Source organism: Manis javanica, chromosome 3 (assembly GCF_040802235.1).
Source record: "Manis javanica isolate MJ-LG chromosome 3, MJ_LKY, whole genome shotgun sequence".
Taxonomy (NCBI): domain Eukaryota; kingdom Metazoa; phylum Chordata; class Mammalia; order Pholidota; family Manidae; genus Manis; species Manis javanica.
The window spans coordinates 202,803,304-202,821,982 of NC_133158.1; the positions used below are offsets into that span (position 1 = coordinate 202,803,304).

General features: G+C 44.8%; 1 protein-coding gene across 4 annotated transcripts in view; it reads left to right on the forward strand.

Moving 5' to 3' along the window:
• Positions 1 to 2,869: 2,869 nt before the first annotated feature.
• TLL1 (tolloid like 1) overlaps positions 2,870 to 18,679 on the forward strand; it is a 190,985-nt gene continuing 175,175 nt past the window's right edge. Inside the window, exon 1 of one of the 4 annotated variants that reach the window (XM_073232629.1) lies at positions 2,870 to 3,174. Coding sequence is in view for 3 of the 4 variants with exons in the window: in XM_073232630.1 (XP_073088731.1) it covers positions 3,786 to 3,954 (169 nt within the window). In the remaining variant the exon portion in view is untranslated. Of the gene's footprint in view, positions 3,175 to 3,217; positions 3,955 to 18,679 lie in introns of those variants that run through there. The other 3 variants (XM_073232630.1, XM_073232627.1, XM_073232628.1) reach the window with 3 other exon arrangements.

Below are 18,679 nucleotides of genomic sequence, written 5' to 3' on the forward strand. Positions count from 1 at the left end.
ACGGACAGATTTTCATTGGAAGTAGTGTCACTCTAATTATCCAGAGTTGGGAACATCCTGCAGCGGTGATACATGAATTGGTGTGCTCTAGAAAATTATAGAATGCAAGAAAATATGGAAGTCAAAGGCCATTAGGTCCAGAGAAGCATCTTCTCATTGAAAGGTGTTTAAGATGAATGTAGCTTAATTCAAAACAACAGTATTAACACAAAGCAGGGTCTTTTTAAAACCTTGAAGTAATAGGTTGAACCACATGAAATTGCCAATAGTTGCTACAGATAAGACAATCTCATAGAAGTCAGTTTATATACACCCTCTTTTGTTAACAAGTTTACAGTGTTTAGCTCAGAGAGCTGGGACACATTTAATCCACACTGGTCTGAATTACTATCTGTTTTTAAAACAAGGGATATGTGGATATATATTTATGTATCATTTGTTTTCATAACAAAAAACAATCACTGCTAGCTTTTCATGAATTAACTAAATAAGAAAGCAGACATTTCTGACTGACTTGACTACAAGGCAAGTGTAATTCCTGATAGCAAAAAAAGACATACCCCCTGGTGCAGGGCAGGCTGTGCACCTCAGCTCTCCCGGCTGGCTGGCTTTATTCTCTGGGATGCTGGCGCCCATGTGGTACTGTTGCAGGTGGCCATAGTGGCTGGGCAGTGGCCAGCTGGAGGTCAAGGTTACTTCAGCAAATGTCTTTCTAAAGGAATCAATACCCTCTTTTTATTTTCCTGAGGAGATTGGGTTCACATACTGCCTATGTGGTATGAGACTCCCTTCTCACATGCATAGTTTTGTTTATGTTTTCTTTCAAATTCCAGCAAATTTATGTTTTTTCATGGACAGGGCAAAATCTATTTTTAGTTTGCAATCATAGTAACTATAGAAATAAAATTCAAAGGTAGGTATTTTATTATTATAAAAAGATCTAATAAATATCTTAAGATAATATTAAAAATAAGTCAGGGGTATTGGCCTGGGATATTGTGGTATAAATAAGCATTCTCTGCACATATTTTAGCTATAAAGAAACATTTTTGCATTTTGATTTGAGGTTCTACTGCATCAATCATTCTAACTCTGGATTACAAATTGATAAAATTGTAGAACTAAACAGTGATAAATTCTGTAAGGAAAGCATGGTAGGCATCATTACATAATGAGCAGATACACACACACACACACACACACACACACACACACACACACACACACACACACACTCTGTATGGTACCCCTTTTTTTAGGACAAATGAATGAAACACTCCTGCAAAGTGATGCTCAGGCATATTCCAGGTACAAACTCTTATAAATTTACATATGATAAACAGTCTAAGGAGATGTTTGCAGCCATTTAGATTAGCAAGGAACATTTTGAAAGTCTGGTTGCAGGGAGTGGGGACACTGTCAGTTGCTCAGGAACAAGTATCCTCTAAAGGAAAGTCACATTTTCTGGCTTTCAGTTGGGCTCAGCAGAATATATTATTGTTTAGCCTTGCACTAGAGCAACACCATTATTAATTATGCAAACAATTTTTTTTGGATGGCTAAAAGAATTTGAGAATGACTCAGCAAGAGATTTCAAAACCAAATACCCTTACCTGCTTATTGAACAACTCTCTTCAAATCTGCTTTCTGTTCTGTGACCTGGGGTTAAAAGTTTGAGGTCTACAGATGGGAGGCTCCATCACTGCAGTGGCCTCTGAAAAAGCCCCCGTTTGCCAGAAACATGTCATCAGTCAGTTCTACCTTGTCCTCCAATCCTCTTACTCTTAGTTTAAATTGGAAATAGCTGATACTTGTTCAAGATTAGCCTCTAATTTTTCTTTACCACGGACAAAATCTAGTCAAACTCTTTAACTCTAAACTGGGCCTTCCTGTCAAGTGTGTTGTGTGTGGTTACCTTCCTATTTCTCTCCAGATGACACTGCAGGTTGATGGTAACTTGGAAAAGCGTGTGTGTGGCCAGTGGGGGAAGGTGTATTTAAATGTTAATTTAAGATGTAAAGGCAGCAGATGATTTTTTACAAGTCCCTGCATCAGTGACAGTTCAAGATTTAGTTGGTAAAGGAAAGAAGGCCCCCAGTCACCAGTCCCTTGGAAATTTGGGGAGGAGAAGTCCTCACACCTATTTTGGAAACCACTTGCAGATGTGGGGAAACCTCTGAATTGCTCACAACAGGGGTTTTGCAGAGATTTCCTCTGTTTTTGTTTTTTTTTTTTCTTCCCAATTCTCCACAACCTGTGTTTGTCTTGCGTCTGTGAGGCTGACATGTGGTGGCCTCGCTGCCGCTGCCAGGTTTTACACGCTCTCCTCCAGAGCACAGCGGCAGGACCCCAAGGAGACTACCCAAGGCTCCTATTGCCCAAGTTCGCCCCCAGCGCCCCCATCTCCTCCTGTGCCACCGGAGCCGCAGAGAGTCCTGCGTTTCCTGCGGCTGAAATCTAGTTTGAGTTTGGAATTCTTAAAAATTGCCATTCTGAGGATATTAGTGTTGAGCAAAACTTTGCTGGTTGAGGACTTTTAAAGTAGCCTATTTCCTTGCTTAAGGTTGCAGGGACTCACTTTCCCTCCTCTTGCCGGCTACACCAAGAAGAGACGCACTAGCTGTGTATCTGCGGGCGGGGAGTAGGGATCTGCAGCTTATGTTTTAGGGGGAGGTAGGAGTCTGTTACTTATTTGGAGGTGGGGTGTAGGGATCTGCAGCTTATTTGTGGAGTGGAGGGTCTACAGTTTATTTAGGGGGTAGGACGTAGAGGTCTGCCTCTTATTTGGGTAGGGAAGGAGTCTGCTCCTTATTTGGGTGGTGGGGGTGCGCGTTTATTTAAGGGGTAAGGGTAGGGGTCTGCCCCTTAATTGGGGGGTAAGGAGTAGGGATCTGCCCCGTATTTGTGGAGGGGGTAAGAGTCTGCCCCTTATTTGGAGAGTCGGTAGGGGGTCTACGGCTCAGCCACGGTCCCGCGCCCCGCCCGGGTCTGGCACTCCGGCCCGACACGTGCGCCGCCGGTGAATCGCGGCTAGCGGACGCTGAGACAGCGTCGGTCACTTTCGTCCCTGGTGGGATCAGCGGGGCTGCCGCCGCTCGGTGTATGTTTGTGTAAGGCTATCAAAGGAGTCGGAGGGGGGCTGCGCCCGGATCTCGACCCTGATTGTATGAATAAGTAAGCAGGATGCGAGTGATTGGGTCAGATGCTGGAAGATTTTTTTTTTTTTCAAGTTAGGAAGAGGGTAAAAGACAGGCTGGGGAAGGCGCTCGGCGCATCCTGCGGCCCCGCCGGTGCTCTCCTCGCGGGCGGCGCTTGGGGCCCGCCGCTTCTGGGCTCGCGGACATGCCCGCCCCCCGCGCCCTCCCCCGGGGCCCGCTCTCGGCGCCGCGGTGCTGATGCACAGGCCGGACCCTCTTCCCGGAGCGGCGGGCGGCTGGCGCTGCACCGCAGGGTCCCGGTAGCGAGGGCGCGGGGGCCGCTGAGCCGGGGGCCAGGCTTCGGGACCGAGCTCCGGGCGCCGCCGAGCCGCGGGAGCCGGGCCGCCGGAGGACGGCCTGGCCGGGAGCGCCCGCCCCGCTCCGGGACCGAGCGCGCCCGCCGCCGCCTGGCGGGCCCGGCTCCTTACCTGCCCGCGCCGCGCCCTGCCGACGACCCCGCTCCGGTGACAGGCAGCTCCCGCCCTTCAGCCCCGGCGGCGCGCGTATGTCGGCGGGCACCTGAGCGCGGTCCGCCTCGGAGTGGAGTGCGGAGCCCCGCACGCCGGCGGAGCCCTCGGGGGGCGGAGGATGGGGCTGGGGGCGCTGTCCCCGGGGATGCTCCTGTGGCTGCTGGCCTCGGGGGCTGTGCTCTCCGGGGAGCTCTGGCTGTGCGCCGGCCGCGACTGCGACTACCCTTCGGAGGGCAGCCCGGAGGACAGCGCTGAGACCATCGACTACAAGGACCCGTGCAAGGCCGGTGAGTGCGGCCACGGGCGGGCGGCGGGGCTCCGGGTGGCGAGCCCACCTGTTCCCTCCCCTCCGCCTCCCTCAGGCGGCGCCGGTACTGCCTGAGCTCGGACCGGCTCGGCGTAGCGGTGTGGCCGGCCCAGGCGGCCCCGTCCCCGCGTCGGGAGCCCTCCACGGTCCGGTCGGCCCCGCAAAGCGGACCCTCCGGGGCGGCTGTCCTGACGCCACGCGCGGCGGCCGCCCTGCCTCGGGGGCACAGCGCCGCCTCCTCCAGGGCCCGAGTCCCCGAAGCTGGACGGAGCGGCCCCGCGGGCGCGCTCGCTCCCGGGGCCTGTGACCTGAAGGCGAGGCTGTGGCCACGCGGGAGCGCTCACCGAGGTGCGCGCCGACGCGTCCCCCTTCTAACAGCCCTGGCCGGCTCCGGGGGCCGCCCGCTCGCGCTCGCGTCCCCTTGCGCGCTCCCGCGCCGCCAGGGCGCCGGAGCCCTCCCCTCTGCTCCTGCTCGGCGTATCCTCCGCGGCCCGCGCTTCTTGCCAGCAGCCTTGGGTCCGGGCACGTGCGCCACCACGTGACAGCGCCGCCGCCTTAGTTCGAAGCCCCGGGGCTCTTGGTCCCAGCCTCCACAGAGTGGAGGTCGAGGTGGCCCGCAGTCCGTGGACCAAATCGGTAAGGAGGGTTAAAGGGAGGAGGGCCGACGTAGATGGGTCATCCCCCCGGACTGGCCTCTCCAGACCCTCAGCTGGGGCAGCCTGTCGGTCCCTCGGGGGCCCACCGGCCGTCGGAGGGGAGCGTGGGCTGTGGCGCTCCGACGGGCCGCCGTCGAGGGCATCATGGCCATTCCGTGCGCGCGCGTGCTCACTGGGAGAACACGGGCCGCCCTGGTGCTCGAGGCATAGCGCCTGGTCCCTGTCCACATCCCCGTGGGTCCTTGGTCCTCTCCCCTCCCCCTGCCCGCGTCTCAGTCTCTGGGCCCCGTGAGCACTTGGGCCTTCCCTTGCCGCATTCCCCTGTGGAGGGCAGGACATGGTCTGCTCTGGTGATCCACGGCTGCGGGGTCCTGGCTGCACGCTCGCGGTGCGACCCGTGTTCGGGGTGGTTTGTTTTCCCCAAGCAAGGAGAGGAATGGAGTAGTATTTCTGAGATTTCCGAGGAGGAGCATTCCCAGCCCACCGTGAGGAAGGGCTCACGCGCTGCTGGACTGGACCAGGGTGCGTGTGTTTGCGTCCCAGAGTAGGGCCAGTAGGCCCAATGCAGGATCCCCTCAGATTTGAGTGAGAGTTTAGGATCCTCAGTCATTATCCTCAAATGAATGTAGGAATATAGCATGAGGAGGGTCAGAAACTAGGTAATGCATTCTCAGAATAAGTGTTATTTCAGGCTTATCTTATGTTAGAAATTGTCAGAAGTTTCTGTGAACTTGTCTTTTTCTATTTAAGAATGTTTTCAATTTTAAAATCTAAGTGGTTGTACCATGTATACTGAAACACACCTCAAACATAAATGCTTGTTTTCCTCAGCAAATAAACATGTAGGTCAAGAACAACAAAAAAACCTGTTAAGAGTAGTTACTTTTGTTTTTCTTTTAATAGTAATTTATGTTTTAACACAGCTGTTGAAGATAAACAAAAAAAACTTTGTATTATTACTCGAATTGTATCTCTTTCCTATCTTTGAGTACAAGGGCTCACCTGTGTGTGTGTGTGTGTGTGTGTGTGTGTGTGTGTGTGTGTGTGTGTAGTTAGGGTGAAATGAGGTGACCAAGTGGGAGGCTGAGAAGTATGCCCCAAGTCACCTTTTAGATGATTAAGCCCTGCACTTTTGGGAATATGAAAGGCTTTACTTTACCATCTTGGCTGAAGATTGGCAAAATCTTTTGTTTTGCCTCCCTTCTGGCACCATATAAGACAAACACAAATTGTAATAACAGGAAAAAAATTAAATAGGACATTGAAATTCCAAACAAGAGTCGAAAAAGGTCATCTAAAATAAGAATGACGAGGACAGATACGTGAATGGTAGCCATGCAAAAGCAAGTGAGGGTGCCATGCAGGCCAGGGGCTGCCTTTGATGTGCCCGCCTTCCCAAAGAGTACCCTTTCTGACCTTCCCTTACGGTGGCCCTCATGTTCCTCAAAGTGTTTGGTGGCTTGATGTCATAATGAACAACACGGCTTTATGGTTTCAGAGCACGTTGGAGTTCATGCCTTCGGCCCAACACAGGTGGAAAGACAGCTGTTCTGTGAGGTCCAGCACTTCAGATTCCTGAGAATTTGAATCCAGGCCTCCTGTCTGCAAAATGTGCACTCCATTTTTAGCTGGCCTTTCCCAGGCCTTCCTTGAAATGCAAACAATAGCAATTTACCCCTGTTTACCTGGGGTCTAGACAAATGGAAATATAGTTGTTTTATGTCTGACGCAAGTGAAATGGCTATGAACCTAGTTTCTCCTTTTCCAACCCGATTAGAATAAAGGGTCTTTGAGGACTGACATCATAGCTGATTTTTAATGTTTACCTTAGGGGCAGATTACTATTGTCAGGTAGCTAGTAAGTTCTTCTCATTACAGTAGACCATTAATATGACCTTCATGCCTCATCTATAAACTTCTAACCAAGATCAAATGTTAACTGAGGAGAAATATTCTTCATTATAACCTGTTGAAACTGTGCCATCCTTAATATATTTGTGAAGCAGAATATAATTATATATTGATTTCACATGAGAATGCTGATTGCAAGTTCACGAAACTATAAGACAGAAAAGAAGTCTCCTGTTAATTCAATTGAACTTTGGTTTAGAAAGACATTTTTCATATGAGTGAAAGTAGGCAGTAAGTCAGGGCAGTATAACTTCAGGTATAGTTATACAGTTAAATCCACTAGGACAGAGTAGCGGTCGTTAATCACTCCATATAAACAGACACAAAGATGCAGATAATTCAAAGGAATGTCTGCCTGTCTTCAGCACAGCACCCTGTGTCTGCAATCAGATTTCTCTTAGTCTGTGTAGTGCAGAGGGTTCTGGAGTCCTGGGGAGGCTGATACTGCAGAAGGCCGTCCAGGGCAGCCAGGGGCCCAGTTTCACCACTGCTTTGCACCAGCACCTCATCTGCACATTACTATCCGTGAAGGGCCTGGGCAGAGTCAGGGCAAATCAGCCTCAGATTTGTCTAAAGACTGTCCGGAAAAGCAGACCTGATAAGCCTGCGCTATCCCCTCCCCACCTCCATTTGTATTTAAGGGGATGTCGGGAAAGCTCAGGCAATTGAAAATACAACATCCAGTAAGGGAGATGGAAGCAATCAGTGTTTGAGTGATGGATAGAGGCTGGTAAGATGCATGAGGCATCCTTATCCTCTTAGCGTGAGTACCAAGACAAAGACTTTCTGCACGGACTCTTCTGAGTATGTGACTTCTTTTGTTGGGAAAAATCCAAGAAGGATTAGAGGTGGGTAATTTAGAAGGTTAAATTTGCCTTTAGATTAGCATATGCACTCCTGTTTACACGGAAACAGGCTTGTGACCTCATCCTAAAGGGCTCTTCACTCTATAGCCTGTGTCCCAGTGTCCTGGGATGTGAGTTCTGGGGATAATTTTCCTCGGTTTGTAATCTCTCAGGCCTCAGTGTTGTACTTCTGGCTTCATTGGCACCTCCTGGTTTGGCATTTTAGAATTTGATGTTCAAGCCCCTGTTTATTTTTTTCCATCAGAATATTAAATATCCAAACATATTTTTTTGGTTGGTGCCTCTCTAGATCGCCAAACTCTCACATAAAAATGCAATTCATAGAGCTGCTCCTCTTAAACAGTCTCTTCTGTTTTAGTTCTCAGCCCTTAGATCTTGATACATTTTTCTCCTTCTGCTTCTGGTGTGAGCTCCAAAGTGGCCAAAATACAGTTTTTGCAAAAGGGATGGATAAGGCATGGTATTCTGTATACTTGAATTCTGTTCTTCATTTGCCTGTAGTAATTCTTTAGCACTTGTCCAGAGGGCCACATGCATTTTCAGCCCACAAATGGCAAGTTAGGATTATTGGGTATGAGTAAGATATCTTTTCCTTAAATATATCCCTTGAGACTAAGCCAGCTTTAACTCTCCTTTTTGTTTGTCTGTTTACGCATAGTCTCCTGAGACCTTCCTAGTTTTGTCTGTAAGGGGAATACTGCAAATTCAAAATCTAACTGGAATACCTTCTCCCAGGTAGTCCATGTAGAATTAATGGACTCCTTGTGGTTTCTGGTGACCTCTCCCTGCTCTGTGAGTCCTCCCGTAGCCCACGATGAAGCAGTTAAACGTGTGTAAGAACCTAGCAAAGCTTTTTAAGAAAGTTACTGATCATTTCGGAGCTTCCCCTCTTGCCCTCACGATGGCTCACTTTTCTACAAAAGTCTGATATATGCTCGGTATAGTTTCTTCTTCCAGAAACCGTATTGTCTTGCCCCGCTGTGTATGTATGAATCCTTTTTTTGTACATCTTAGCAGCTTTCCCTGATTTAAAATGTAGACTCTGTTGCTTGTATTCACTGCCACATTCTTTGGACACTGAGAACACTAGTCACATTAGTAATCCCTTGGGCTTCTTGAACAATGAGTGTACTGGACAGCAGTTAGCCTTTGAAGTTTCCTAGAACTCAGGTGGATAGTAGCAAGGGCTAGTGATGTACCACTATTAATATCTTTTCTTTTTAGAATGTTATTTCTGATAATACCTTAGGACCTATCTGCTTAAAATATTTACAACTAGGACACTCTCTGAACTTTTCTAAGAATGCTTGGAAAAGATAGAGGCTAATAATCCCTTTCAAACAAGGCCTTGCATATCCTGCTGGGACCATCTGGTGTCTGGGGAGGTGGGGAGGGATGTGCTGCTGCCCTGAGCTGTGGAAGAGCCTCCTGCAGCATTCTAAGCCCACGGGTAGGCTCAGGCTAGGCCAGGGCTCAGGTGTCTGGCAAGATTCCAGCGATGCATGATTTCCTTTTACTGGGGGAATTTTGAGGCCTTTTACAGTATTTTCAGATTCCAAGATCTGTAATTAATAGTGGCCTTATCCTTGCTAAATTAAGGAGAGGAGACTCTTGTCCCCAGCCCTGGATACAGTAGAATGATTTAGCAATATGACTTTAGTGGTTTATTTCCTTCAGTTACCTATTGAATAATGATGCTTGGGGTGGAGCACTTAAAAAACTATTTATAGCCTCAAAGCTATGGAATAAATCACATAGAATGCATTCTTTCAGAAAGTGGAGGGAGTCCCTTGCTTATTGACTTAGTTCTTGCTCTTGTGATCCCTGCAAGTGGGACATTGGCTATTAGGGTTTGAGATGTGGGCTGGCTAAGGGAATGTTGTGTTTGTCAGCTCCTTACAAATGTGTGCTAATCCTGTCACACTATCCTGCAGAGCTTGCTATATATTTGTATTAAGAAGTATTGAAAAATTATGTGTTAATTGAAATCCAGAAAGTGAACCAAGGATGTGTTTGTCTTACTCAGCTCTTCTGCAACTTACATCTACAGTTTAAGCTAAAAGTTCTGCTACTGACTATATTAAAAAAAAATTCCTTGAATGCTAATAGTTCTAAAAAGTTGAAACTGTACATTAAAGTAGGTCAGACGGGCTTCCAAATATATTATTTTTTCCAAGTAAATTATTATTTTCTGTATGAGTATGCTCCTCAAAGCATTCACTTCAATGTTTAGAAAAGACATTTCAAGAGTGGCTAACACACTGCACCATTTCACAAATCAGGGGGGTCATTAGGGAGGTGGAGACACAAAGCACATATGTGCCAACAGCATTTGATGTCTTCGGTGGTGTTGACGTTCCCTTGATGGCATTTGGTTTGTGTGATGGGGGCAGGGAGCAGTGCCTTCACTCCTCACATTTGTCATCTTGAGGCTCTCAGTACATGGGTCGTGCACCATGGGTACCTGAGGACCCTGCCTCTCCTGGGAGCCGGCAGCTGCATCTCCTGAGCTCTCCTCTGTGACCACCAGTGGCCATGTGCAGCAGACTGGCTACCCCAAAATGATGGCTCTACATCCCTCAGCCCTGATCTTTCTGATCACAAGCGCCTAGCGGTGGAGGGCTTATGAATTTTGTGTTTTGCACTTATATTATCATGTTACGTGCACCTCATGCATGGAAGCTAACCCTCTAAAATAGCCCAGGGAAGAGCATCAGGCAGAAGTAGAAAAACAGCCAAACAGAGAACTTTCTAGAGGAGGAATTTGTGGACCCCATATGCCTTCTATTTCTAGGAGTTACCTTCATGACTCACGTCAAAATAATATAACGCGTATGTTTACATTAGTCATTTTAAATGGTCTCCTGTCTTTACCATGCCTCCAGGTAACATTATTATTGCCCCTTTTGGCTCAGAGCAAACTGAGACTCAGGAAAGTTCAGGGCTGAGCTGAAAGCTCGGCGGCAAGTGGGGAGAACCTCTCCAGCCACCGCAGTGGCCATTAGACTGGCAACTGAATGATGGTGTTTGTGCCCCAGGCATCCATCTGTTGTGATTTTCCTGAGTGAGAATACATCTGGCCTTCCACATTCCTGCATTTTATAAGCCACACACTGTATTGTCAGAGTAAGGATTGTAAGATGAACCCTGCTCCCTTTCCAGAGAGGATTTTCTAAGAGTGGAGAGCTGCAAATGAAATGTCCCAATTATGTGTAGGACAAGTGCAAATGCATATGAGTAATTGTGATATTTAGAAGAATATTGAGTGATAACAGTATAGGTGAGCACTGGGCATGTTGCCCCAATTATATAAATTGGAACAGTAGGTGACCGTATTCATCAGGCAGGGTTTGAACTGGATTTGGGTAGAAGTCAGCTGTGGTGTCCCATTCTTGACACAGGCTCTGACGTTTTGTGTGGTACTTGTTAAATCGTTTTCACACTTTGCATTTGCTCTCTGAGTATTCATTGAGTTCTGATGGTGAGCCCATACAGAGTGTGAAGAATATCCTTTCAAATGCAGGTGAGTCAGGAAAGTGGCTTACTGTGTAGGTTATGTATGTAGATGATGAGTGAATGCCTTTGAGAAAACAAATACACTGTGAGGAGGTACTTCAGTGACTTCATCTTTTCAATCCTAGCTTGTCTGAAAGCCCTAAGGTCAAAAATTTGGGCTCTGAAGGATGATAGAGTCAAATAAACTTCTTGGAACTCCTGTCTGCTTTCCTAAGAATGCAGAGTGTGGCACATTCCAAATATGTAGTATAGGTAATATTTACTATATTACAGTTCCTTTGAAGAAAACATATTACTTTTAGCAAATTGCCATGTTTTCTGGATGGAGGAAGAGTTCTTGCTTGTACTTTTTCTCTAACAAATGGGTTAAGAACAAAATCTGGTAAAACAGGCTTCCTTTTTCTGACTCATTCTTTTCTAAACCTCAGAACAAGGAGAAGTTTTTCTTTTTCTTATAATTTTTAGTCCCAGGAGAAGAAACAGTATATCCGGGCCTGGGTGGAGTGTAGCCTGCAGGCAGACACCAGGGAAGGAATCATTGCGATTGACTTGCCATCTGGAATGGGTGACGGAAGCAGTGACCTACATCAGGGCTGATATTGCCTGATGTTTCTGTGGGGAAGAGACTTGTGAGCGGTCTGCTGGGTGAGTTGGTGACCAGAGTTAAATACACAAATGAGACACTGATTATGTCAGGCAGTAAGTATAGGACACACTTACAGGTCCCAGGATTAAAATGTCCCAGGAAGAATGGTGGGCTGGTATTTCATCCACAGAACAGTATGCATCATAAACAAGTGTCCCAGAATACACCTTATTTCCATATTGGGTGGTACACAGCTTAGTGTTTTAAGATAACTCGCCATATGTCACCCCTCGACAGAATCAGAATTTGAATCCAGAACACTGGATTCCATGTGCTGCCATTAACTTTCTTTCTTCTTATTCTTCTATTTTCCCCTGGCCCTCCTCCTTTTCTTTCTCCTCCTTTTTCTTCTTTTTTGTTTGGGTACATTTTTGAAGATTGGGATTGGATTTAAAAATTATTTTTTAAGATTTCAGAGTGGCAAAATAGTGCATCTATTAAAAACTTGGGCTTTGGACTGAGCTGGACAAGGGTTCTAACACTGAACACCCCATGGAGTAACTGTGCAGCTGTTGGCAAATTACTTCACCCCTTTCTGCTTCAATTCTCTGATCTGTAGAATGGAGACAATGTTCTGATCCTCATAGTGTTACTATAAAAATTAAATGGATATAAAGTAAAAAAATCACTGTCTCGAACATAGCTAACTGTATAATTTTGATTCATAGTAGTACAGAGAATATTTTTAAAAATGCAACTACTTATTTATGGGAAGATGATCTTTGTAAAAACATTTGTGCAATAAATGTATTTTTTCCTGCCATATATAAATATGTATTCATCTCTCAAGTCCTCTAAACCTTGCAGTTGAGAGGTTAAACCCCCAAATAGACCTTTTCTGGGGAAAGATATCAGAGATAACCAGCATAAACATTTTCTGTGTATTGTTCAGTTGGCTATTTGCTCAAATGCTTAATTCAGTAAAAATATATTGACAATTTTCAATTCATACTTAATGTGTGAATAGAATATTGGCTATATAGTCTTTCAGTAATTTCTGGTTCAGATTTTATTTGCCATCTGGATTAACTTGAAGAGTTTACATACTCACAATCCCATGTTTACACAGACTAAGTTTAAGCACATGTCTCTAAGCTACAAATATCCATAAATTCATCAAACCTTTGTTGAACACTTAGTGTGAGTGAAATATGGAGTTATCCTTGCGGGTACAACAGTCTGACATAAGATCCAATGCCTGACCTGATCTAGTCTTACCTTTACTACTTTTAGGAAGATGATAGTTTATGTACGAATAGTTGTTTATATACCAGTCACATACTTGCACGCTAAAGTTATTTTAACAGCATTTGAAAATGGGTAATACTATAAATGATGATACTCAGAATATGTGTTCTTGTACATTTCTCCTGGAATTTTCTTTACTCCTGATACATGAAGAAACCGTGTGGAGGGCATCCTTTGCAGGCTGTGGTATTTGGCAGTAGTCTGTAGGGGATGTAACCAATAACTAGTTATGCAGTTATATCGAAGTAGTCCATATTGGCAAGCATGATTTCCATTTATTTTTTTCCCAAATAGCTTGATTAAAACTTTTCAACTTCTTTTGCCCTATTTTCCCACATGATCTACTAGTGTACATTTTTGACCTGCATACGATATCCTTACCCTGAAATTCATTTAAAGGTACGTGGTTGATTTCTTTGTTTACAGGTCAGAAGCAAAAATAACGGATACAATAAATGAACTGAGTGTTTAGTCTTTTTACTTGTGGTTTTGGGAAGCAAGTATAAGTAAGTATAAGCAAGTAACTCTCCGTGGGTAGGGGTATGGCGATCAGAAACCAAATGGGCCTGGGGGTCAAGACACGGAATTTCCTATGCTGGCTATGCTGCTGTGTTTGTGCGTATCTGGGGGGACATCCCTCCGTTCTCCCGGACTTGGCCCTCGAGGCTGTGAGGCTGCTGAAGCTGTTCAACCCCACAGCTTGCTGAATGCTGGTGTCACTGTGTGGGCAGCAAGGTCTCCTCTGAAGAGGTGCCAGGAAATGACTGTGTGGCCCACTGTGGAGGCAGGAGCTCACACCGCTCCCATGGGTGTCCAGGAACACTAATAGTTCAGAACAAGTTTAAACTAAATTCTTGGTTTGAGTTTATTGGGCTACTGTGGTAATATGTATTCAGAAGGCATACCTACTTTGGGGATGGTTTTTGCTTGTGAGATTTCAGAGAATAATTGCTTTTCTTCCTTCTACTTAATTTCAACCTTCCAGGAAATCAGTTTTTGTGCAGTTACCTGGGGTGGCATGAGTTTAATTTTCATTATTCATTATACTTAGGAGGCCCAGACTTGGGTGTCTGAGACTTTTGGGGGTTATCTTATTATACCTCAAGCTTCAGTGGGCCTTGAGACCTACTTGAACAAAATCCAGTCATGTCACCCAAGCTTGGCAAATGCCCTCCACTGAGATGGCTTTAGTCTTCTGCTTATCTCTCTGGATTCCCTCCTTCATTCAGCCATGAAAAGGATTTTGCTCATCCTGTAATACACTGAGGGAGATTTCTTTTTATATTATATCTAGCATTTTTATTTATGCAGTTCCTAGGCTGCCATGCTGGCAGAAACAGCTGTCTTTAAAAAGGACTTTAAATCTGAAACATCATCAGGGCATTTCCTTTTAGAACATACAAATTATTTTATATAAGTGGCTTTACTAAATTCATTTATCATTGTATATTAGCAATAACCACAAGGCTTTCCATGAGAATAATTTGTGAACATGGGAATTTCATAATGATCAAGTCACCGTTTGTTTTAGTTGGGCTTTGAGGGTATTTATTTACTCAGCCCTTGGGAGTGCACAAGAACTCCAGAGGTTTTGTGTATTTTGCTGATGATTCCATTGTGAATGTGAACATCTTTATGCCCTTCACATTAATTTTCACAGGGGAGAACACCAACATGTACCTCAAGTGGCTACTGATTTGCAAGGGAAGAACTCTCTGGAGTGAAGGAGTGGCCAGGGGCACAGATTTGGTTACTATTTAAACCCTATAGGGTTATGCTTTTCTTAAACTTCCTTGTGAGGTATATAGGGAATGTCCTTCTGCATCCTTTGGTATTTAATGCATCTGTTATATTGATTTTGAAAAGAGACCCACTATCATTCAGTTCCTTCGACTTTTAAAAAAAATTAACAAGGTTTATCTTCTTCTATTTAAAATGAACCTCAACTCTTAATAGTACGACTTTAACCTAATTAACATTTATACTCACTGGAAATGTCCTGCGTTACCTTTTAGTTAAAGAGCCTCGAAGGGAATCCTATTCTTTAATTTGTAGGCAGTAGCTTTGCAGGTGCTCTCAGAGATTATAACCCCAAACAGCTCGTATTAGAGGCACTGTCATGTTGTTTGACCAGTTATCATGCTCAGCCCTCCAGGGAGCAGATTAGCAAAGGGGTGGAGTTGGTGGTGATGACTTTTGTCTGAATGGAGGCCAATTAGGCTACCTGGTGCCCTATAGCTGGTCATCACTGACTCATAGGGTTTCCTGAAAACAGGCCATTCATGGTTTCTTTGAATTCAGCATTGCCCTCTTATGCCTCTTTTGAAACATGGGTACGTTTTGCTGGGTAAAATTAAGTCATTAACATGAAAAACATTAACATGAAGATCGGGTCAGTTTCAATAATGTACTAGGAGCGCAGAAAACGAGAAGATGGGGAAAGCTCTGAGGCGACCCCAGCCCACCTCACCACTTGGCTTTTGGGCAGCTCCTGGCCCGGTGACTCTGACTCTCAGTCTCCATGACCGTCAGGCCCTTAAGCTTTTGCTTCTCTTCCGTTGGTACCTCTGCATTATGTTCACTCTGTGCCCAGCTTTGAACTGCGTGGTGGTTGTAGAGATATTTTTTTTCTCTAAAGAAATTCTTCTTACCTTACTTGAGATGCAGTGGAATAAAATCTTAATCAAGTAAAGTTATGTGAACCTCTGCTCCTGGCCAGAATTCAGTAACTGGTGTGTCGTGTTCTTTCCCTACATGTGTATACAAAAATAATAGTACTTACACAGCAGTAATAGTAGTGTAACTCTATTTGAGTTCCCAGACCTGATTCCAATGTGTGTAAGTATGTGGGAGGGGGTCTTCCCACATATAACACCAAGCAATTCTCGAATACCAACAGGGTGTCAGGGAACTCAGTTCTGATGCTCTCTGCCTGGAGATGGCACCAGATTCCCCAGGTTAAGGGCTCCATCCTACAAGACTGCCCTCCCTCCTCCACTCCCTGTGCCAGTCACAAGCCCCAGGCAGTTCCCTGTGCTTCTGATCTACCGGCTACAGATTGGAGGTGCCCATGACCTTCCCTTAGGTTCGATTAATTTGCTAGAGTGGCTGACAGAACTTAGGAAAGCACTTAAGTTTTACTAGTTTAATAAAGGATGTGATAAAGGTACAAGTTAACAGCCAGATGAAGAGAGACACAGGACAAGGTCCCAAATAAAGGAGCTTCTATCCTCGTGGAGCTTGGGGCCTGGCTCTGTGGCCCGCGGAGGCATTCTGGTTCCCCAGGCATAGAAGTTCTCTCCAACAGAGAATCAGGACCCAAGAGAACAGGGGGCAATAAGCTCTTCTAAGGGGTTTTTGTGAGGGCTTCATTGCCCCTGCCCTTGGGTTGGGATCCAAAAGTCTCTCATTAATGTAACAGAACACCCATTTCACCTTTAAGACTGCAGTGTTTCAGGAACTGTGGATGCATGACCAAATATATATTTCTCAAGACTCATTATATCACAAGGGACCAGATTTATCATTGTGCCTGAAGCAGTTAAACACTGGACAAAATATAAGGAACAATACTTCCCAAGACAATGGGAATCTGGCAGCAAAGGACAGTGGTATGTGGGAGACAGGAAATCAAGGAGGTGAGCCCCATGACTGCCCAGCTTACTATGTACAGAGCAGGGCTGGGGGATGCAGGCAAAGACCAGGGGTCTCCCTGTGCTGAGGAGCTGGAGCTGGAGTCCAGAGTCTAAGGTGGCTAGAATTTGTAGGGCAAAGTACCCGTTGGGAGAGGACTGCAGAGCGCTCTGGAGACCTACAGGGAGCCTCAGGTTGTATCCAGCAGCATTCAGCCTGAATAACCAGTTGGGTACTGACCAGTGCAGCATGTAAGAAGGCCATCCAGTGCTCAGGAAAGGGCTACCCAAAGGAGAAGAGGGGAAATCTTTGGAGCTTGCATGGAACTGGTAATAGCGTTCTGTTCTCACCTGGGGGAGTGGAAAAACCTCCTAATGTGCTGGAATCAGGTGGAATCTGAGAAGAGTTTTCCCAAGTATCAGGAGAACCTTAGCTCAGGTCCTACCCAACAAAGCTTGGAAGAAAGACCAGAAAGGATTGAAACAATGTAACTGTTTCTCAGAACAAAAGAGGCAAAAAATCTGGAAGCAATGGAAATGCCTGCCATTAGGTTGACTGAACTATGTCAAGGCCTTGGTAGAGGATTAGATGAAGATTTTGAAAGAAATAATAAGGCACATATCTGGTGATCTAGAGAGATAGTTACAGTATAATAAATTTTAAAAAAGCTTGTTTCCCAAAAGTTATAATTTATCTATCTACTCTTTACAGATGAAAGATTGAGAGAAACAAAAGATGTGGAAGGACACATGTCAGTCTGCTAGTACTTTTTATCCAGCAAGTGGTATTGGAAACAGTGTGGAGACTATAGAATTTTCTTCTTTCATATAATTGAATTGTTTTACTTGTAGAATAAGCATAAATTTGTTTATATTTTTTCAAGCCTTAAGATATTTAAGAAAAAAACATGAAGACTATATGGAGATATTAAATATTTTTATGATGCAAACTGACAGCATAGAAATTTTACCTACCTACTTGATTATAGCTGTAAACATGGGGTGTGCATATGTGTAAAGACTACTGGAACTTAAGAGCTTCTAAGAAGATATATGCATATCCCCCTCTTTATAAAAGGGTGCTAGATGTATGCATACCTACCTCTTTATATCTCAGTATTTGTGGGACATATGAGAGTTATTATATGTAAAGTATGTAAAACGTAGATGGGTATGGACGGAGTGTATATAGGAAGGTGTCAAATGAAAAGTGTTAGTATGTCAGGCTTCTGAATCATGTTGTTTCTCCACTTCCTCCAAACTTTACGTAATGTTGTATTTTCTTTATAACAAAAAGTAATTCAAAAAGCAATGGGGCTTGGAAAGAACCAGAAATATATGATTCACAATGAGGGGAAAAATCAATCAAATAAAAGTGTCTCACAAGTAATACAGATGATGGAACTAGTAGACAAAGACATTAAAATTACTATTATAATGGTATTTCATATTTCACAGAAGCTGGAAGAAGAATCTAAGATGTTTTGTAGAGACATGAAGGGTATAAAAAAACCCAAATCCAGTTTCTAGAGATGAAATATCAGATGTCTGAGATTAAAAATACACTGGACGGTGTTACCAACAGATTATACATTACAGAAAAAAAGATTAGTAAACTCGAACTTAGTAGAAGAAATTATGGGACACAAAGAGGAAAAAATGCTTTAAAAGTTTGAACAGGACATCATGAGGTGGCTTAATATGTGAGGAATCCAAGTTCCTAAAAGGAGAAATGAGGGCAGGGAAAGCTCTTTGAAGCAGCTGAAAACTTTGAAATCTGATGAAAATAATAAATCTGTAGTTGTAGTAATCTTCACAAGCCCCAAGTAAAAGAAGCATGACAACTGCCTGTGTCATATCATAATTGTATCTCTTAAATCTGGTGACAAAGAGAAGGTATTAAGGAAGCCAGAGGAAGGCACATATCATAGGGGCATGTGGTGGAGGACTTGCATGTGAAGAGAAGGTCAGGTAACAGGAGGCAAGGCAAACTGGTATTGCAGACGGAGGGGCAGTGTCAAAAACAGTGCCAGCTCAGAATCCCTTACCCAGCAAAACTATCTTTCAGAAATGAAGGCGAAACACTTTTTCAGACATACAAAGCCGGAAAGAATTCAACACTATCCAACTGTTCTATGAGAAATGGTAAAAAACAGTCCTTCGTGGAGGGCAAATGACAGCAGCAAAATCCTGAGTCACCCAAAGGGATGAAAAGCATGGGAAGGCGTAT